The following is a 22,703-nucleotide window of genomic DNA, read 5'->3' as shown; positions in this document are numbered from 1 at the left end:
CCATTTTGCAGATGAGGGGCACTGAGGCATAGAGAAGTTAAATGACTTAAACAAGGTCACACAGCAGGCACGTGGCAGCACCGGAATTAGAATCCAGGTCCTTCTGACTCCCAGGCCCGTGATTTATCAATCAATGGTATTTACTGAGCGCTCGCTGTGTCCAGAGCACCGTACCGAGCTGTTGGGAGAGTACAACACAACAGAGTCGGTAGAAACGTCCCCTGCCCGCAATGAGCTGATAGTCTAGAGGGCTTAGCCACTGTCCACTAGGCCACTGTGCTCCCGCTGCTTGCCTTTCCATTCTCTTGGCTATTACCTGCTTCTTCTACCCTATTTCTAAATTATCCGTGTCTGCCTGTCTCCCCTGGCGGATCGCAAACTCCCTGAGAAGCATGTGAGTTTTGGCTGGTAACGTCCAAACGCTCAGAAAAACAGTGCTCTCCCCAAGACCACAAGCTAGCACTCCCTCCCGGAGCCCAGGTAGCAGCAATCTGTGAAGCGAAGGTTTTTCTTCCCAAACAAAACACTCATGCCCAGTGTAGGCCCAGCAGATGTCTTTTTGTGCAACCATCAACAATAACGTTATTTGCCTTGGATTCCCTCGACTAGCTATAAAGCTTTTCGGAGTCGGATTCTGTAGCGGTGAGGGAAGGCCAGACGGACTTAGGTGGAGTTTAAATTTGGCCTGAATAATGCATGACGGTATAGGAGGTAAAGTAAATTCCTCTCTCAAGATCACTTCAATCCTGGTCTAAAATACGCGGCATTATTTTTTTTTTCCTTTTTTTACATTTACTTTCGAAGCCTCGATGGGTTAATTATCCAAAGAAGAATCACCACATCTTAAGGGAATGCAATCGAGTTCTCCTACTACACCATTAGATCTTAACAGGCTCCACTGGAGTTTAATATTACAAACTCGTCATTTATAGCCGTCCTTCATTACTGCCGAGGTAAGCAGAGAAGAGACACCTGAGGAATTAGCGTCTTCATCTGTTCTGATCTATTTATTTTCTTAGAAGCGTAAGAACATCCTCTCCCTTGTTCACTCACACCCCAGTGCTCAATGAGCCTTCCCAAACATATCGCTCAACTCCAGTGGGTCTTAATTCATTACGGTAAGGATGATGACTGTATTTCCTAAGGGCTTACTCTGTGTCAAGCACTGGTCTAGGTGCTGGAGTAGATACAAAGTAATCGGGTCACACAGTTTCCCTGTCCCGTACTGGGGCCCACAATCTAAATAGAAGGAAGAAAGGTACTGAATCCCCATTTGAGAGATAAGGAAACTGAGGCCCGGAGAAGTGAAGTGTCTTGCGCGAGATCACATAACAGGCAAATGGCGAAGTGCGGGTTAGACCCGTTATTTGTTAAGCGCTTACTATGTGCCAGTCATTGTACTAAGCCCCGGGGCAGATACAAGCTAATCGGGTTGGACACAGTCCATGTCCCACGTGGGGCTCTCAGTCTAACTAGGAGGGAGCAGATTTTTAAAAACGGGATGTGGTTGGTCTAATCGGCCTGCCGGGGAGGCACAACGGCGGGGCAGCTTTTTCTACCAGGGGAAGAATCGCAAAAAAGTAGAATGTTCTGTGCAAAGGCAGTGATATCATTCCACCGAAAGCATCTTGAACCTATCAATCAATGGTATTTCTTGAGTGCTCACCGTATGCATGAGCACTGTGCTAAGCGCTTGGGAGGGTACAGTTCAAGAGAGTGACATAGACTGTGAGCACCATGAGGGATAGAGACTGTTTCTAAACTGATAACCTTGTATCTACCCCGTCACTTAGAACAGTGCTTGGCAGTGTGGCGTAGGGGCTAGAGCCCAGGCCTGGGAGCCAGAGAGTCATGGGTTCGAATCCCGCCTCTGCCAAGTGTCTGCTGTGTGATCTTGGGCAAGACACTTCACTTCTCAGTGCCTTGGTGACCTCATCTGTAAAATGGAGATTGAGACTTTGAGCTGCCAGGTAGGACAGGAACTCTGTCCAACCCAATTTGCTTGTACCTACCCCAAAACTTAATACAGTGCCTGGCACACAGTAAACACTTAACAAATTCCACCAATTATCATTATTATTATTACTAGTAGTAGTAGTAGAGTTGGTGGACACGTTCCCTGCCCACATGGAGCTTGCAGCCTAGAGGGAGAGACAGGAATTGATTAAATTGCAGACCCATACGTAAAGTTCTAATCCTGGCTTCTCCATTTGTCTGCTGTGAAACCTTGGGTGAGTCACTCTCTTCTCTGGGCTCCATTTCCCTCGTCTGCAAAACGGGGATTAAGAGTGGGTCCAACCTGATTACTCTGGATGTCCCTCAGCGCTTAGAAGAGTGCCTGGCACACGGCAAGTGCTTAACCGATACCATTAAATAAAAAGTGTGGTGGGGGTATTGGTGGGGTGAATATCCAGTGCGCTCAACACGTACCATCTGCTGGATTGAAACAACATCTTCCAAAGGATAACACCAGGAAAAGTCTCTTCTCCTACCAGGGTTCTTGGTCTCTCTCAGGAGGAGGTCCCAGTTCCTTTTTGAAGCCTCTAGGGGGTAGAAGGCCAGTCAGTCTGGAACGGTTGCCATGGCGACCCGGGCGGCCAATAGGAGGGCCCCGATCCATCTCCTCCACCAGCCGGCCAAGGAGTCCATTTTGTCTGCCACGGTAGGCCGCAGCGTGTCGCACCATCCGACGCTCCCCGGAAATGACCGGCCTTCCCTGAGAGGTCGCTACGAAGTAAGGGACCGACGTCTCTCTCTCTCCCGTTTCCCCTGCCGGTCAGTAAAGAGAGCCCCCTGCTTTCCAAACTAACTCCCTACGGGGCACTGAGGCAACCCGGGGGATCACCAGTCAGCTTCGCCGTGGTGGACGCCGGGGCGGGGGCTCTGTGAACCCCCTCTCCGGGGCAGACAAGCCACGGCTTGGGAATCGCAAAAGGCTGGGAATTAGAGTATCTGAACTGTGTTTCTAGAATGGCTTCCTGTCAACCCGCAACCTAACTGATTTTTTTCTTTCCCCCCCGCAGCTCAGCTACCGTGTCCCAGTCTCCGCAGCTTAGCGGCTCTCTGCCGGTCATGGCCTCCTCTCCCAGCAACGCGTGCCTCCCATTCCTCTTTCTGTTGCTTGGAGGGGCGGGGGTCGCCGTCTGCAATTTGATGACCGTCTCCCTGTCCTGGAGGGTATGGCATTTTGGCCACCCCAGGCCTATGACCGTGTGGCAGGGCCTCTCACACTTCTGCTACCTGACCAGGGACATCGCCCACACGAAATCCGCTCCGCCGGCCGTCTGTGTGCAAATACCGCCGACCATTCAGCTGCCCTGGCAGATTCATCGGTGTCAGTCCTTGATGTCCCTAGCCACGGGCCTGCAGGCGGCCGCCTTTCTTTTTATGAGCTGGGGGCTTGTCGCGACCCTGCGGAGGAAGTGCCGCTCGCTGTCCCGCCCCTGCTCTCTGCTGGGAGGGATCGCCCTCGCCCTGGGAGGCTCCCTGGTCTTAGGGACCGTGCTCTGGCACTGCCACCTGGACGGCAGCCCCTTCAGTTACCCTGCTGACTTCCCTCTGCCCGACCGGCCCGCGCGTCAGGAAAACGGAGCCGCGATAATACTGGGGGCCATCACCGCCCTCGTCCAGATCCATAACGGGTTCTTCGTCTGCCTCCGGGGATGGGGCCGGAGACCGGACAGAGAAGCGTATCCTGAGGACGAAGTCTGAGGAGGATTCGGGGACGGGTTCTACGCGGCGACCCGGCACCCTCCCCCCACGCTTCATCCTAACATTTATAGTGGCACTTTTGAGGGGCGAATCCTACAGAGAGGAAGCTGAGAGGGCTGACACGGCGATAAGCCTCCACGTTGCGGTCTTGGCGTCGGTGGCCTTCGCCACTCTCATCTCCAAAGATCTAGTCTCGTCCTTAATTTTAACAATGATAACTGTGGTGTTTGCAAAGCGCTTACTATGTGCCAAGCCCCTTACCGAGCACTGGGGTAGACCCAAGATCGCTGGGTCCCGCATGGGGCTCACAGTCTAAAGTAGGAGGGTGCACGGGGATGAAATCCTCATTTTGAAGATGAGGGTACTGAGGCCCAGAAGCCGAGTCACTCGCCCAAGATCGCACAGCAGGCAAGTGGGGGAGCTGGGATTAGAACTCATGTCCTCCGACGCCCAGGATCGCTTCCTTTCCACTAGACCTCCCTGCTTCTCCTTCCCTGAGAGTTTCGAGCCCCCAGATCGCAGTCGCGTTCGCCGAGTGGGCCGACCTCATCTAGATGGCTCCAGTCCCATCAATCGATCGTATTTATTGAGCGTTTACTGCGTGCGGAGCCCTGTACTAAGCTCTTGGGAGAGTCCAATGGGAGCACTGCCTTCAATATCCCTTCTCTGTTTCATGGGCTCCCTACCTGTTCTCCCCCAACTTGGACTTTGAGGTCTGTAATGGGCGGAGACTGGATCTCATCCTTTTCTAGCTCCCTCCTGCTTGGCACAGAGTGAGCAGTTAACAGTGCTTTGCCCACAGTAAGCGCTCAGTAAATACAAGTGAATGAATGAACAGCTATCACAATCATCATCATGGGTCAGACTTGGTCTTTACCCGGACTGAGCCCGAAGCTGGGATTAGTCTGTATGTATTGTGTAGGAATGGAGGCTCTCGGGATGGTTTTCGGCCCAGAATTGGTAAGCTCTGAATTTCGGGCCAAGAGAAAAAGATGGCTGGGTTAAATGAAGCATTAGAGTAAATAAACCTGCAAGTAAACTTATAATTAGAAAACAAGTGGTTTTCCCATCCCCACCGGTGAATGCTGCCAGGAGCAGGTAAATATAGAAGCTGATCTGATCGGGAATCAGAAGGGAACCCAGATCAAAGGCAGAACATCAATCTCCACGCTTGTGAAGCAAAGCCTGGGGCCCTCTTTTCAAGCAAAACAATTAAGCCTGAAATCGGAAACATGCCTTCATTTCCATCCCAGGCCAGATAACAGCCCTGTGAGGGTGTAGTGGAACCACTGAAGGAAGGCAGCAGGAGGAAGGTCTAGTGGAAAGAAGAACTAGTCCCTGCCCTATATTGGACTCTCTTAAGAATCCCCAATTTACCAATGAGGTAACTGAGACTCAAAAAAGTGGAGCGACGGGTGCAAGGTCACACAGCAGGCAAGTGGCAGATCCCACATTAGAACCCAGTTCTTCTGATAGTCAGGCCCAAGCCTGGGATTTACAGGGCTTCCCCCGTCAAATGGGGATTAAGACAGTGAGCCTTATGAGGGATAGAGACTGATGAGTTTGTATCTACCCCAGCAGTTAGTCCAATGCCTGGCACATAGTAAACGCTTATGAAATACCATCCCCCTCAACAAAAAAAACCCAATAAAAAAGGGAACCTTGAACTCTGACTCATCCAGGCAGGAGAGTCACCTAAGAATCTGTGTTTGTTTCTCAGCACAGCCAAATTTGTTTACAGTTTTCAGACCTGTGATCTGATGGTGCTTCATTAAGCTTTCGTAAGGGCAATGAACCCAGCACAGAGATCTTGGAACAGTCATTCTACCTGCCATGTTGCAATGAGCATATCTTCTGTACTGTGTTCATGTCCCCAAGGCTTTGTTGGCAACAATTATATTTCTTAAGATTTACACCAGCGGGGACACACACACACACACACACACACACAGTGAAACGACACTCATTGTATAAATTCCTATTGTGTTGGCTCAACTGGATACATAAGTTGAATTGTATTTCCCCTGAAAATAAAGGATATTGATTTTTAAAAACACCCTCGATTGCATTTCGGATCACTGATTTATGGGACAAAGAGAAAAACTCAGCTATGTTCTAGATGTGGAAAACGTCCAAGACTCTTAGAAAAAAAAAAATCTTATTAAGCATGAAAATACTCCAATCTGGCTTATTTCTATATTTTTAGATGAAAATGCAAGAAATCTAACTCTCAAAAGTTTTTTCTCCAAAACGTTCCTCTGCTACACGAGCAAACCAGTAACTGAAGGTTTCTGACACCGCTGCTTAAAGAATATCTTCAAATCCTTTTTGAGTCAAAAATATTCATTCGTGCAGATTTCCTTATGCACTCCATTCTTCAAGTTCTCATACTGCAAAACCAGTTTTACACTTCGCTTGTTGGAAATATATTCTGTGCCACTATTTCATGATTTTAGGAACTTCTCACAAAAAAATCTGACCATCAACAGTTAGCACTATGTTAAAGATAGCTTTCTTGGTCGGTGTTTTGTATTGAGGATCTATAATCACATAGCTGTCTTTGGATGTCAATACCGACTGTGGAATTTTATGACTCTGTGGTAATCACCCATTTACCCGATGCTTTATCAAACGCTGAAAAAGCTTCCTCGAAGAGTTACCATATTGGAGAATGAATCAGCAAAGCATTAGTTCAGATCTTAAAAGTCAGGGATCTACTTAGCATTTTGAGAGGTTTTGGTAGTTAATACCTAGCAGTCGTGTGGAGTTCCAGCACTGTGGCAAGCACTGGGTTGGATACGAAACCATGAAATCGGACAGAGTACCCTGTTCCACGTGAGGCTCACATCTAAAGGAGAGGGAGAACAGGTGCTTAATCCCCCTCTTATAGATGCGTAAACAGAGGCAAAGAGATGTTAAGTGATTTGCCCAAGGTCACACAGCAGGCAGGTGGCACAGCCAGAATTAGAACCCCTGGCCTGTACACTTTTCCCTAGGCCACCCTCCTTTCCCATCCTTCCGTGATGACCTCCCCAAGATGCGAGATGCCAATTCCAATAGATAAATTTCTGCTGTAATCACGTCGATGATTAGAATGAATTGCTTGTCCCCCGATTAAATGTGCTTGGTAGACCTTGCTCCTATAATAATTCTCCCTGGCTTGGGAGTCAGAGGACCTGGGTTTTAATCCCGGCTCCACCACTGGTCTGCTGTGTGACCGTGTTCAAGTCAATTCACTTTTCGGGGCCTCATTTACCTCATCTGTAAAATGTGAATTAAGACTACAAGTCGCATGTGAGACATGGCCTGGGTCCAACTTGACTATCATTTATCTACCCTAGCGCTTAGTACAATACCTGGCATACAGAAAGCACTCGGCAAATACTGTTAAAAAAAAATTGCCCAAAACATTCTGCTAAGATGAGCAAAACATTAACCTTTCCAGAAGGCCACATTCTCATGACAGAATCTCTCTTCACTTGTATACCTCACAAGCTCTAAAGGTGGTAATTTGAGACAACAAGCAAATAACCTGGGGTGGGACACCTCCAGAAATCTTTCAATGTCTAACTCGCATACTTGAAATACAGGAAAAATCCTGGCAATGAAAATACAGGATACTGAAAAGGTCAGAAAAAGAGATACCAAAGCATAGCCAAAAACATAGCATTTGCAGCTTGCTCTTCAAGTCCACAAAAAACAAGTTAACATATTTAAGCATTTTCTGAACTTGGGAAAAAAAAAGAATCTAAAAATGTCAGATGTTTTATTTATGCAAGTAAGCCTAGCTCACTGGAGATGACAAGAGCAAGCTTTAATTTGCATAAATGAACATACTTCTTTGGGGTATCGAGGCCAGAGCTGTCTACGTCACTCAGAGAGTAGGCGTGAATGAAAATTAAAACAGAAATCACAGGTGGCCTTTCGCCACCCTAGTCGTAACCGGGTGCCTTGAGAGAAAAAAAGTGACATTTTGCCGAGACGCGAGGCCTTTTTGTCAGACAGATCACTGTCACTTTCTTTCCTGTTGTTTGTGTGTTTTTGTTGTTCCATAATTCTTAGATCACACGCCCCTTGAGGGCCCAAGGATCGGGTCAAATTTTCAACCTGTGTACTTTTTCCCCAGGACATAGCACAGTGCTCTGCACCAAATGCTTACTAAACACCATTACAACGATTCAAGTCCTCTGAATGAGAATTGACCTTTTGCTGTATATTGTGAACAGAATTGCTGTCGTTTGTGAAGGGACCAGAATTCTTGGCGCTGAGTCAAACCTATCCCTTAAGTTGGATCCTTCTGCTCAGTGTCTGAGCCTGGAAAAACATAAGGAGCTTCTTTATTAAATCTCCATCTATGATGATAAAATAGATACAACTCTTTCTCAAAGGACACCCCGCCTCATGCCCCCCAGCTTCTCACTGATTTCTCAAGTCACCCACATCATTATTTACCATTACTTTTTAATCGAAGGGAAGCAGTATAGCCTAATGGACAGAGTCCAGGCCTGGGTGTCAGAGGGCCTGGATTCTAATCCAGGCTCTGCTACTTGCCTGCTGTGTGACTTTGGGCAAGTCACTTCACTTCTCTAGCTGCAGTTTCCTCATCTGAGGGGGATTGTGTCTCAGATCTTATTGTCCTCTATTTATTCCAGTTAAGAATACAATGCTTTGCACGATGTAAGTGCTTAACAAAAAACCCCAATTATTATTATTATTACTGTTTATAGCTTGGACGAGGCGCTCCTCTCTGCTTTCGTTTTGGGAACAAGGGCTGAAAAACTATTGTGGAAAACAAGAAACTTCTGGGGTATTGGGAAGCAGGCGAAGGGGAAAAAACAGCAATCCTTGTGGTCACATTTTCCTTTCTGTAATCGGCAGGGTGGATCTGTAGCTCTGTCTGCCCTTCAAAGACTCTGAGCTCCTCGAGGCCTGCACTGCTCACACCTATTCGGCATGTTATCAACTCCTTGTCCCAGGGAAAACACAACTCAAGGTCTGTGTCCAATCCCGTTATGTTGTACCATCATGAATGGTATCATGAATGGTATTTATTGAGCACTTATTGTGGGCAGAGCACTGTACTAAGCACTTGGGAGAGTGAGCTAGAACAGACAGGTGGCCTGCCCACAAGGAGCCGACAGTCTGATCGACTCAATTGTGCCAATTCAACAGTAGACAACATCCTCCACCAGACAGATACTATCATTAGCCTAATTTTCCTGTTTATAAGTATGGAGAATCCAAATTTAATAAGTAATAATAATACAGGACTGACGAAGCACTGGTGTAAATACAATATTAAAAAGATTTCTTCTACCTGGGGCTTCACAGACTAAGGAGGAGGAAGAATGGGTATTTTATCCCCCCCTTTTAGAGATGAGGAAACTACTTCATAGAGGAAGTGAAGTGACTTGCCTAAGGTCACCCCGCAGATCCAGGATTAGAACCCAGGTCCTTCTGACTCCCAGGCCCACGTGCACTCCACTAGGCCTCGCTCTCTCTCCTTTCAACTCCCTCGCTGCATCCATCTGCGGAGAACTGACCCAATAAGCCTCGGCCCTAGAATCATCTGTAATTTACCCCATTGGAGATAGATAATAGATCAGCCACTAGGGGTAAGGCCAGAATACAAATAGATACAGAAAAATTGAGAAATATCACTCAGCTGAAGCTGAAAGGTGGCAGCTCTAAAAAAGTCGATACATGCTAAAGGAGAGTCATCCATTTCAAAGAAATTATTTGGGAGTAAACAGGTTCTCAGGAAGGAACCAAAGTTTGGCACAAACTGGAAGCCAGATAAAAATCCCTGAGATGCAACTACACGTTCTTTTGATAAGCAAATGCTGTAGTCCCTTTGATAAGCAAATACTGAAATTCGTTTGATAAGCAAACCAGAGCAAGGAGCAGATAACAGAACCTAGAAAATCCAGGGAACAGTATATATGTGTACAAATATATATTTGTAAATCTTGAGAGATCAAGCTGACGGTAGCTTCAAGTAGCAATACTGTGTTATGCGTCGTTTCACTGATGTTCACAACTACGGAAGCACGGGAAGTGCTCTATCGATACCACTGATTGATTAATTGATTGGTGAATCAAGCTAAATTGGCAAGGGAATTCCAAGCTCCTCCGTGGCCCTCAGTTGTCAAGTCCTACAGAACCGAGTCGGCTCTGGGGAACAGGCAGGAACTCCGAGGCAGAGACTGAGCTTTTATTTCCCAGGATCTTTTATTCTTTTTTAAATGATATTTGTTAACTGCTTACTATGCATCACTCTGCTAAGCCCTTAACCCCCCATTTTACAGATAACTGAGGCATTAAGAAGTAAAGTGACTTGCCCAAGGTCACACAGCAGACATGTGGTGGAGCTGGGGTTAGAACCCATGACCTTCTGAAGTCCTTCAGAAGTCCATGATTCTTATAAGTCTTCTCTGCTGTGTGACCTTGGGCAAGTCAATTCACTTCTCTGTGCCTCAGTTTCCTCATCTAAAAAATGATGATTAAGACTGTGAGCCCCAGGTGGGATGGGTACTATGTCCAACCTGATTACCTTGTATCTACCCCAGTGCTTAGAACAGTACTTGGCACATAGTAAGCACTTAACAAATGCCACTGTCATCATTCTTAGTACTCTTAAAATCCTTATGTCTTCCAAAGATCTCTTTCTCAATTGCCTTTTTTAAAATAAAGTAAGTACCCAATAACTTAAACGTATTCACAATAAGCCTTAATTCCTGGAAAAGCATCGTTGCCTAGTGGAAAGAGCACGGGCCCGGGAGTCAGAAGGACTTGGCTTCTAACCCCGGCTCCACCAACTGTCTGCTGTGGTACCTCATTTCTCTGTGCCTCAGTTACTTCATCTGTCAAATGGGGATTAAGACCGTGAGCCCCGTGTGGGATATGGACTGTGTCTAACCTGATTCGCCTGTATCTGTTAGGCTTAATACAGTGCCTAACAAACAGTGAGCACTTAACAAATACCATTAAAAAAGTGTTCTGCACACAGTAACACAGTAAGGCCATTAACAGCCTTCAAAGTTTGGCTTGAAAGGATGGAAATTATGCAAAGTCTGCTGGGATTGAGTAGCCAAATATGGCTCTGAAAAAAGATCCTTTCCCCACCTCCCCTTAAAGTACAAACGTTAAGTGTGGGCCAGAAGTGGGACTTTCATTATAGCCAGGCTCGATAACCAAAGTAAAGAGCAGCAACTGAAAAGCAGTGTGGTCGAATGGAAAGAGCACCGGCCTGGGAGTTAGGATAACTGATCCAACAGAGTTGGTAAACACGTTCCCTGCCCACAGCGAGCTGAGAGTCTAGAGGGGGAGAGAGACATTAGCTTGAATAGAGAAGTAATTTACTGTGTGCAGAGCTGGGTTCCGACTTTGTGTGCAGAGTCCAATCCAACAGAGTTGGTAGACACATTCCCTGTCCAAAGCGAGCTTACCCTCTAGAGGCCCCGGTCAGACGACCCAGAAGATGATCCCAACTCCGTGGATCGTCTCGGCTCAGGGGAGATGGGGGCTGAGTCCCTGTCACGGTCTCCGCATCCCGCCTGTAGCATTCGGTCCTCTCCCAAGCACTTAGTACAGTCCTCTGTGCACAGGAGGCGCTCAATAAATACGATCGAATGAACGGTGAGGAGCAGAGCTTTCGGCAGGAGACAGGTTGAGCATAAAACAAAGGGACAATGAAGGAGCAGCCTGGGGCTGCTGCTGAAAAATTCAAAGGGCAGCTGCTTCCCTCTGAGGGATGGCAAACTTGCCCGAGGCCAGAAGGAGCCACCACCAAAGTGACTGACAACAAAAAAGCGGCCTCGCAGGGCCAAGGAGGAGCAGCCAGGGCCGAGGACATGGTTCGAATTTGAGGTGAGCGGAGGTGCTACCTCACGGAATGCCTCATCGGGGGGCTCGTCCATCCATCGGGGAAGGGACGGCTCACAATTTATCAGTGTGGAGGAAGAGAAATATCTTCCCTTTTCTCCCCTGACGTCTTCACCTTGCCTCCAAAATAAGCGACTCAAGGCTGACTGCTCCACATTTGGACCTTCCCCTCAATCAATCAATGGTAGTTAAGGAGCACTTACTATGTGCAGAACACTGTACTAAGCACCCGACACCTAGACGACTTACCCTTTGGCTCATGGAGGAAGAGGGAGAACGGCCGTTCTTTAATTCACCTGACTATTAGAATGCAATGCTACTCCACGATTCTCAGATTTGTATTTCTGCAGCTTCCGCTGGCTGATGCCCAGATGCTCTGAGCCAAGGCCACGGAGGAGGCGGCAGAGGGGAAGAGACCCGCATGACAGTGATGGAGATGGAACAGCCATCTCACGCCAGGGGCGATCGTCATGCCGGGGCCGTGCCCTGTAATCATCACCCTATAGGCATGGCTACCCGGTCCAGATCAATCACAGCAATCGATGTATCCGAGGCGAACACTGTAGCAAGTGGTAGATTCGCTATATAGCCCGAGGATTGTGTTGGATGTAGATAGGCCTGGTTTCAAAGTGAAAATGCTGTCCTTTAAACACCGGTCAATAAATCTGGGTCAATATTCCATTAAGGCCAGGATTCCCTTTTTCAAGTGAAGGCCTGGACTGAGGTAAGTAACTGAATGAGGCAGGCAATAGCAGGGCTAAGGAAAGAAGATAATAATAATAATTATGGTATCTGTTGAGAGCTGATATGTGCCAGGCACTGTACTGAGCATCGGGGAGGACAAGCGCGTCAGGTTGGAGAAGATACCAGGGAGAATTTTCCCTTCACTATTCCAGTGAGAGTCTCAATTCTCAGTTTGGCTTATCCGCAAGAGACAGAGCTACTCAGTGAAAAGAGAAAGCAGTGGGGCTCAGTGGAAAGAGCACAGGCTTGGGAGTCAGAGGTCACGGGTTTGAATCCCGGCTCTGCCACCCGTCAGCTGAGTGACTGTGGGCAAGTCACTTAATTCTCTGCGCCTCAGTTCCCTCATCTGTAAAATGGGGATGAAGACTGTGAGCCTCTTGTGGGAAAACCTGATTACCTTGTATCTATCCCAGTACTTAGAACAGTGCTCTGCACATAGTAAGCGCTTAACAAATACCAACATTATTAATTTCCCAATTTGTGCTCCTAGCATCACTCCAAGAGAGCTATCAGCTGATATGAAAACAAATCAAAATTCTCTTTGCTAACTCAAGGCCCCAAATCGTGCCAATGTGATGGTTACTTTTGAGACCATCAGAAATGCTTTTTTTTAATCCTCCTGATTTCCTTAATTATTGTGAAATAAAGGCATGTGTTCAACATAAAGAAAACACGGTGACTTTTTTTAAAACCAGACACTTGATCATTTCAGCAAATCTCCCTTTTTCTCTAGTAATATTCACTGCCCAGTATGGTGGATATTATCCTTTTTTTTTTTTTTCTTTCTGGTGAATCACTGCCACAAAGAAACCAAGGAGAAAAAGAATAAAGCCACAAAGTCAAGAGCTCTACTGAAGGGTCTCTGCTTTAATAAAGCTTTAAAGTTGAACTACCAGCCCCAGCATAGTAATCATTCCAGGTGAATGACATTCATAAACCACGAATGTTTTCAGGGCATCGCTCGAAGCCAACTCTACTGAGTCTGAAGACGGAATTGAGTTTTCAGTCAAAAACTTCCCCCACATTCTGCGTGTGACCTTCCCTGTCTGAAGTATCCAATGAAGCTGTTTTATTAATGTGCCTAGTGAGTCAGACAGCTCAGTGGTCTAAGAGTTAGGAGAGATGGATTCTCTCTCCGACTCTACCGACATTGAGTGACCTTGGCCACATCACTTATATCATCCCTGCTGAACTGAGGGAGATGTAGAGTCTCAGAGAGGTTAATAGCAACCCTCAGAGGGATATTATCGATATTCCCGGTTTAAAGCCGGTAAATCACTTTGGCCCCAAGAGAAAGGAACTACATAAATTTACAGTGACTTTATAATTTTTAAACTGCACACCATAGCGGATAGAGTCCTTCTCCCTGCTGACATCCTCTAAGTCCTGAGAATTTCATTTCAATAGGTATCTGTTGGTATGCACCCGCCTCAACAAAATAGCATCTCTTTCCACGTTCTTGGCTTGCAAATTCTGTGGCGATAAATATGTATCTATGACCAAGGGACACGGAAGACAGGCATTCCAATAATATTTAAAAACGCCTTCCAGAAAGCCGGCGGTAATGCTGTTTAAAAAGGGAGCAATAATTTTGTCTTTCAGTAAAAACATTTTCCAATGTTACAGGCCTATAATAATTAATAATGACTGTGATATTCGGTAGGCACTTATTTTGTGCCAGGCACTGTACTAAGCCCTAGGGTAGAGAAAAGGAAATCTGGTTGGACATAGTCCCTGTCCCACACGGGCTTACAAGTCTTCATCTCCATTTTACAGATGAGGGAACTAAGGCCCAGTGAAGTGACTTACCCAAGGTCCCACAGCAGACAGGTGGCAGAGCGGGATTAAAACCCAGGCCCTTCTGACTCCTAGGCCCGTGCTCTATCTACTAAACCACTCTGCTTGTCAAACACACCCATGTCTCTGAAGACCCCTGTGAATACTATGTTTTTTCTGTCAAGCTACGACAGAAATCTTTATCAGCGGCCATGCTTTCACAGTTGTTCTTTACATTGATAACCCTAGACTGTAAGCTCGTGGTGGGCAGGGAAGATGCCTACTGATTCTGTCATACTGGACTTTCCCAAGCGCTTAGTCCAGTGTTCAATAAATAGCACTGATTGATTGATATCTGCCCCCCCCCCAAACTGTCAGCTCCTTATGGGCAGGGAACGTGCCTGCTAATTCTGTACATTATATTCTCTCAAGTGCTTAGTTCAGTGCTCTGCATATAATAACTGCTCAGTAAATACTACTGATAGATAACTAACTCAACTCTTTCCAAGTTACCTTGACTTCGTGCTATCAAAGTATTTATTGAGCACTTTGTGTGCAGGGCACTGCACTGAACGCTTGGGAGAGTCCAATATAACAGAGTTGGTAGACATGTTTCCTAGCCACCGGGAGATTATAGTCATCTAAAGTCATCATTTGACCATTTTTTAAAATCCAGAGTTCTAAACCTGATTTAAGATCTTGAAGTCACATTATTTAAGCATAGCATATTTCAAAAAAATTCTACTCCCTCAAAATCCTCGGTGTTCAAGATTAGAATTAGAAGATAGTAGCTGCCCTACGACCCAAGAGAACGGTCCCTCTTTGCCTTCCAGCGTTTAGAACAGTGCTTGGCACATAGTAAGTGCTTAACAAATACCGTAATTACTATTCAATTCCAGATAAATTAAAAAAGGAAGAAGGGGGGTAGGAAGAGATGAGGGAGGAAAGAAGGAAAATTGTGAGCAGAAATAGAGAGGGAGCAATAAAAAAAAAAAAGAGGAGAAATACAACAACCCCAACCTCTTAGAATCAATCCATGAATACTATTTATTGAGCGCTTACCATGAATACAGCTTTGTCATAAGCACTTGGGAGAATGGATGCTCTAGACTGGAAGCTCGCTGTGGGCAAAGAACATGTCTACCAACTCTGCTATATTGGACTCTCCCAAACGCTTGTAAAGTGCTCTGCACACCCGATACGCTCAGTAAATACGAGTGACTGATTTAAAAGAGCTAGTACAAACGTACACTAGGCCAAGCAGCTTCTCTAAAGTTCCCTCTGAAAGCTAAAGTTCAAGCAGAATCCTTAAATGTCAATCTTCTATCAGGCCCGCTGGATTCTCTCTGACTCCCACAAACACGAGCTTGCTCTTCGACCCAACGCATTTATTATGCAAAATCAACAGACTGTTCTAACCTGCTACAGAAGGAAATATTTTCAATTAAAAAACAATTTGAGAGGAGACATATCTGATACAAAGTACTCTGGAAGAGAGGGGGCTTCTCTGTGTTTTGAAAATCCCATCATCTGATTCTCTTTGCCATTAGAAATGGAGCGTCAGCTCCCCCGACCCCTTCAATGGAACATTATTTGGATCGTATCTGCCATCCCTGATTGGATTCAAAATGAAAAACATTCCCTCTCTCCCTGCACTGATTCCTTTCCCTTCTATCATCACCTCTATTTCCTGGATCCCAATTACAGGTTAGGGAGCTGATGGATCTACTTCAAGAATATTCATTTAATGCTTGAAATGCCAGCAAATAGAGTGAACACCTTATTTCAGGCCAGCTTGCTGAAGAATCCATTTGATGGTAGGATATTTTTCTGTTGTTGTTTTTTTTTTTTTTTTAAAGCAAGCCAAGTGGTAAAAACAAAAACAAGTTCAGAGCCAAAACTTTTTGAAGAGTACACTGGGAAAGAAGAAAAGGAATAGGCAGTATAAGTTAGTAAAATATACAAGACAGACCACAGTAGCAGTGGATTGAGCATAGGCCCGGGAGTCAGAAGGGCATGGGTTTTTATCCCAGTTCTGCCACTTGTCTCTGTGTGACTTTGGGCAAGTCACTTTACTTCCCCTGTGCCTCAGTTACCTCATCTGCAAATGGGATTGAGACTGTGAGCCCCATGTGGGACAGGGACTGAGTCCAACCTGATTCGCTTGTATCCACCACAGCGTTTAGTACAATGCCTGGCTCATGGTAAACACTTAAATACCATTAATAATGTTGGTATTATTTAAGCGCTTACTATGTGCAGAGCACATTACTATTAGTGAACAGAGCACAGGCCTGGGGGTCAGAAAGACCTGAGTTCTCCCTGAAAAAAAAAGAAATTAAGAATTTCTGCTACAAAGGACTATCTAACGGCGGGCCTGGGCTGTTTGGTTTTTGCCATTATAAGACCTAGGAATTACATTTTCTCGTCATGCCAGACATAAGTATTCCATGAGTTTCCCCCAATTTTTAACGACCCACCTCCTTCCCTCCAGCATCTCTGAGGTCAAGAGGGAATCGAAACACACATACAGCATATCTGTGGAATTGTGTCCTGATTTCGCAGTGCATCTTAGTTACCCAACAGTCGATGGCCCCGAATCTCCTTCCCCATCGTTTCTCTTCCCATATCGCGTGGTACTTCGAAAAAAGAACCTTCCACCTCTACATTCTCCTTAGGAAATAAGAGCTCTACTCTGAAGGCGATGAACCCTCCAAAATCACTTATTAGAGAAAATTGAGACTAACTTTTTTTATTGCCAATGATTGAAATTAGAACACTTCCTCCACGGTAACCTAAGTAGTGAGATTGAAAGATAGAAGTTGAGTTAATAAATAGCTAATAGGTCCCTTTTGAAATCCTTATGACTTATAGTTTCTCTGGTGTCTTATTCAAAGCAGCTGAGGGACAGGCTAACCATAAAGCTATCAGTGTTTACAAGATTTTATGATATAAACCTAATGGCTTCCACACTCTTAATGCCTTTACTGGCCCCCAAAGAGATTCTTGTCTATTGCTTAGGAAAGAAAGCACAGCTCCCTAAAGGGGCTTTCGCCATACAAGCCATCAATGCAATCAAAACTAGTGATGCATTTTATTACATTACTGCTTCTTGAGGAAACACATTTGTATTGTAATATTTCATAAAGATCTCCTGCTGGCAAGGTAAAAAAGTACCAAACCAAATATAGCAATGAACCCGTCTAGACCTGGTTTACAGAGAACATGGTCAATTTTCTCTTTTCAACATGTCGCTTGATATCAGCACCAGGGAGGAGAAACGAGGCCTTGGACTTCCCGTGTACCTGAACCCGGTGTGGTCGCGGCTGTACTTTCCAAGAAAAACAGTCCCGCAAACCATCCAGCGGGTCGAGAAGGAAGTTGAGGTTCACGTGGCAGCCCCACGCCTAATGGACCAAATATTCAGGAAGTCCTTTGAGGACTCAGACAATCCATGGCATTTACTGAGTGCTTGCTCTCTGCACAGCACTGTACTAAGCGTTTGGGTGAGTTCAAGAGTTGGTATCACCATCACCATCAGTGGTACTTACTTGATCTCTGGTGTGTGCAGAGCACTATGCCAAGAGCTTGGGAGAGGACGATATAACAGAGTTCGTAGACTCGATCCCTGATACAAGATATGCTAAGCACTTAGTATAGTGCTCTGCTCACAGAAGGCGCTCAATAAATACAACTGAAAGAAGGAGCCTGAGGAGTATTTAATGAGCATTCACTGTGTGAGGAGCAAGTGCGTGGGAGAGTCTAACAGAACCAGTGTGAAAAGTGGGATGGCCTGCGAGTCAGGACACCTGGGTTCTCATCCCAGTTCCTCCACCTCCCTGGGGTTGACCTTGGGCATGTCACCTAACATCGCTGGGCCTCAGTTTCCTCCCTGTAAAATGGGGAAAATAATAATAATAATGATAATAATTGTGATATCTGTTAAGTGCTTACTATGTACCAGGCACTGTACAAAGCACTGGGATAGATACAAGGTAATGGGGTTGGACAGAGTCCCTGCCCCATATTGGGCTCTCAAGTCTTAATCCCCATTTTACAGATGAGGTAACTGAGGCACTGAAAAGATACCCATTCAACCTCTCCTTAGACTGTGAGCCCCAGTCTAAGGGCAAGTGTGGGAGGGCAAGTGTGTCTGGTCATCCTATCTGTATCTATCCCAGGGCTTAGTACAGTGCTTGGCACATACTAAGTGCCCAACAACTATCATTGCCACTATTACCTGCAAAAAGGAGCCTGGATTTCTTCAGCAGTCAAGTGGGATTGGGCAAGGAATGTGTCTGCTTATTGTACTATATTTCCTCTCCCAAGCGCTTAGAACAGTGCTCTGCACACAGTAAGCACTCAGTAAGTATGACTGAATGAGGTAAGAAGTATAGGAGCAGAGGACGAGTAGATGCCCGGTAACCCACGGCCTGAAGTTTTACCCGCCTCAGGGCTCCGGGGTCCATTTGGAATAGCAGCATGGCCTAGTGGATTCGAGCCTGGGACTGGGAGTCCGAAGGATCTGGGTTCTGATCCCGGATCCGCCACATGTCTGCTGTGTGACCTTGGGCAAGTCATTTAACTTCTCTGGGCCTCAGTTCCCTCATCTGAAAAACGGGGATTACGACTGTGAGAGCCATGTGGGACAGGGACTGTGTCCAAACCAATTTGCTTGTATCCACCCTCGTGCTTAGAACAGTGCTAGGCCCATAATAAGCAAGTGACAAATAGCACAGTTATCATTATTTGGCACAGCCAGGAGACCAGGGCAACCCACCTCTTCCCATCTAATATTGGCGGTGCACATGCTCCAGCCCCCTGCATTTAGAACATCGGGAGGATGGGACAGTTGAGACAGGTTTGGTGAGGAGATGAGGAATGAAATGTAGCCATTTCTGTTCCGTTTTGGCCAGTCCACCCTGCTGTTAGACGATGAACCAGGAGAGAGATACCTGATCTATTCATTCATTCATGCAATCGTATTTACTGAGCGCTTTCTGTGTGCGGAGCACTGAACTAACCGCTTGGGAGAGTACAAAACAACAATAAACAGATACATTCCCTGTCCCAAACAAGCTTATAGTTTAGGAGGAGCCTAGGCCTGGAGCTTGAGAGAGCTAGATTCTAATCCAAGTTCTACCAATTGCCTTGGTGTGATCTTGAGCATGTCAACCTCTCTGGGAGTCCATTTCTTCATCTGTGAAATGGGGAGGAATAACTCTAGTCCATCCCTCAGACTGTGCATCATATAGGACAGGGAATGTATCTAATTGTATCTACCCTAGCTCTTAGCACAATGTGTAATGACTGCCATGATTATCACCGTTCTTTGTCCATATTATTATGGGCCAGGAACTCGATGTGAATTAATCTCTCAGTTTTCTTCCAGGCACTTCACCCACGGCAAGTCCTTCATAGATGTTCATATCGATTGATTCGGAAAGAGGTAAGAGAGGCACTATGGATTTTTTGATCATCGACAAAACAAGATCTCCCCATTAAGTCAGATAATGTGCTGCATAACTTTAATGTGGCTCTTTGCTTTCTAGAACTAAAAATAGTGGGGGGGAGATTCCCATCAGATTCTCTGAGTAGTGTGAAAATGAAAACCTACGATAAGGTCAGAAACTGAGCCAGAAAATGGCTACCGCAAACGCGTCAGGACCTCAATCAATCGATAAATCATACTTATTGGCACTTACGGTGTGCTTACTGCGTGCGCTTGGGAGAGTACAATAAGACAGATTTGGTGGCTACGTTCCCTGCCCGGGTCCTCTGACTTCCAAGCCTGTTTTCTTTCCGCTAGACCATGCTGCTTCTCAAGCACTTACTATATGGCAAGCACTGCACTGGGGTCTACAAGATAATCAGGGTCGGCAAAGTCCCTGTCCACATGGGTCTCTCAGTCTAAATAGGAGGGAATAGGATTGAATCCCCATTATACAGATGAGTAAACTGAGGCACAGACAGGTTAAGTAGCTTGCCCCACGTCACAGAGTAGGCAAGTGGCAGAGCCAGGCTTAGAACCCAGGTCCACTGACTTCCAAACCCTTGCTCTTTTTACTAGGCCACACTGTTTCCTGGGGCCCACTGATGAGCCCTCTGTATCCTAACCAAGACCAAAACCCATTCTAATTGGTTTTCTCTTCCGGAAGATTTATTCATCCAATCATATTTATTGAGTGCTTACTGTGTGCAGAGCACTGTACTAAGCGCTTGGAAAGTACAATTCGGCAACAGGTAGGGACAATCCCTACATCATTCCTAATGCCTTGCAGTTTATACAGAGAAGTCAAGTGGCTTGCCCAAGGTCACACAGCGGACAAGTGGCAGAGCCCTGTCCTCTGACTCCCAAGCCCCTGCTCTTTCCAGTAAGCCACACTATACTCCAGTGCTGAGCCCACTGTAAGCCCTTAACCGATGCTGTAAATGATTTCATATCCTCAAATTTACACTTATTATTTCTTATCAAAAGTGTTCCCTCTAGACTGATAGTTCGTTGTGGGGAGGGAACATGTCTACCGACTCTGTTATAGTGTGGTCTCCCAAGTGCTCAGTACACTGCTCTGCACAAAGCAAGCACTCAGGAAACACGATTGACTGATTCTTTTATTGATTCCCTTCCTGGTCAATTCACCTGATGCAGCCATCATCTAATGCCAAGAGGGTTAAAACAACCTTCCATGTATCCACCATTCCCCCCGACCTCTCCCAAGTCAGAAAGGAGAGCCAAATTCCTGCATGCTAAATTCTTTGAACCCACTGGAAACACTTGTCATTTGGGGCCACGTATACTATCTGGTCCATTATTGGGTGTGAAGGATGAACAATGTCACCATGTTCTAGAGGCAAAATTCTGCTCAGGTTATAATTCATCAATCCGTGATATTCACTGAACACTAACTTTGTGCAAAGCACAGTACGAAGCACTTGGGAGAGTACAAGAGATAGGCAGACTTGATCCCTGCCCTAAAGGAATTTAGCAATCAAAGTCTTCTACTAGCCCATGGCATTCCTACAAAAATCACTACGCCTATCTTTATGGCTATAAGGTTCACAGCACAAACTGGCAAAATTTCTACCAGAACCCCAAATTGATGTCACACTGACTATTCCTAAGAAAGTTAGATGGCACGTGCAGATTACTTTACTCCTTTTTTGAAGCAATTGGGTGAGAGCAGTTTACTGTTATTTATTCTGAAGGACTAGACTTAAGATTTTAGTGCTTCCTGATGAGATAATGTCAGAGTTGAGGATTTCTATCAAGCCTAATGCTCAAATTCCACTGCCCAAAGAAAAGTCAAATTATGATTTTCAATCCACTTGGAAAAGCCCCCCACTTCACTCTTCAGCATTTGGAATTTACACCCAAAGTTCTCTTTCCCTCTTGCCCTTCTCTAGCTCTTACTCATATAATCACTCTTTTTTTTAGCCCAGAGGAAAATGCAGTATTTTCTTCCAGGCAATTTGATTACAGGAGAAATGGAGCATGCAAAAGACTGTTCCAGTCTGATAAAATTCTTGTTAAGATGTGGGTCCATTTATACCATAACCCATTATGGCAATGCACTTGAACTTTCTATTTTCTCACCCACCGCTTGCTATTGTGACTATCATTAAGGCCATCAAGGCTGATACTAAGACTCCTTATCTCCAATCCTTGACCCTGAACATCTGCAATATTAGCAGCAAGATAGCCAGGAGCCAACAGGAAAAGAATTGGAGTTTTCAAATTGAGTATGCACTCCTTAATGATGATAGGCTGAGAGCATGAGAAATGAAAATGTTACCACAAAAATGGAGTAAAGGAAATGATAGGTGGTCATCAATTCCAAAAAAAGGTTAATATGCAATTCAGAAATCCTCAGGCCTGTAGCAAAATGTGAGAAATAAATGGCCTTTCTTTCTAATCAGAAATAAGGGCCAAGGTAAATATTTCATGTATTTTGTTCTCGAGCCCTCCCGTCAACCGCCGGAAAGACCTAGGAAAACAACCTTCCCTGCTGAATAACAAGAACTTGATGCACATCTCACTTCCATCCCACAATTCTGTATTCTTGAATAAACAGCCTTTATTAAAACAACCGCTATGGATTTCACTGCTGTTCACCTGCAATCTTCCCTTAGCATTCAAACTACCCAATTTCAGAAATAGCCGGTTTACTGATCTTCCTAAGTGATTAAGGGTCGGGAAGACTTTGTTTATATAGATTTATCACATCACATCCTATACTTACGCTGCTTCTAGAGTTGCATAATATTTGCAGATTACACAGGAAAGGAGTATCATTTTCAAAGACATTTGGAAACATCCTATCATTTTGGCAGTATAAGCCACAGTACGGGATAGGAAGCACTGCATTCGTATGTTCAAATAATATATTTGGCTTTACAAACACAGAAACACAAGGTTGTCTCCGGCCCTCCCCGTCGGGAGGTTTTGTGGTTTTTTTCCAGATCAGAGTTTTGGAGCAGATTTTCCAAACACGCAGATAACTGCACAAACTTCATCAGATGCAAATTGATATGGTTAAGTGCTACTTAAATACAGCTGCAGGTCTAATGCTAGAATCTTGATATTAAAT

General features: G+C 45.5%; 1 protein-coding gene and 1 long non-coding RNA gene across 7 annotated transcripts in view; one reads left to right on the top strand and one right to left on the bottom strand.

The window, feature by feature from the left end:
• The window catches only part of LOC103170845, a 31,279-nt gene extending 27,301 nt beyond the window's left edge, over positions 1-3,978 (top strand). For 2 of the 3 annotated variants that reach the window (XM_007670361.2, XM_029080103.2), the window contains exon 3: positions 3,024-3,978. In XM_007670361.2, the coding sequence (XP_007668551.2) occupies positions 3,024-3,711 (688 nt within the window). In that variant the 3' untranslated portion in view covers positions 3,712-3,978. Of the gene's footprint in view, positions 1-2,366; positions 2,776-3,023 lie in introns of those variants that run through there. The other variant, XM_029080102.2, reaches the window with a different exon arrangement.
• The window catches only part of LOC103170846, a 107,875-nt gene that overhangs the window by 9,121 nt on the left and 76,051 nt on the right, over positions 1-22,703 (bottom strand). The gene's annotated exons all lie outside the window — the stretch shown is intronic.

Source organism: Ornithorhynchus anatinus, chromosome 15, assembly GCF_004115215.2.
Source record: "Ornithorhynchus anatinus isolate Pmale09 chromosome 15, mOrnAna1.pri.v4, whole genome shotgun sequence".
Taxonomy (NCBI): Eukaryota; Metazoa; Chordata; class Mammalia; order Monotremata; family Ornithorhynchidae; genus Ornithorhynchus; species Ornithorhynchus anatinus.
This window is presented reverse-complemented; position numbering and strand designations above follow the sequence as displayed.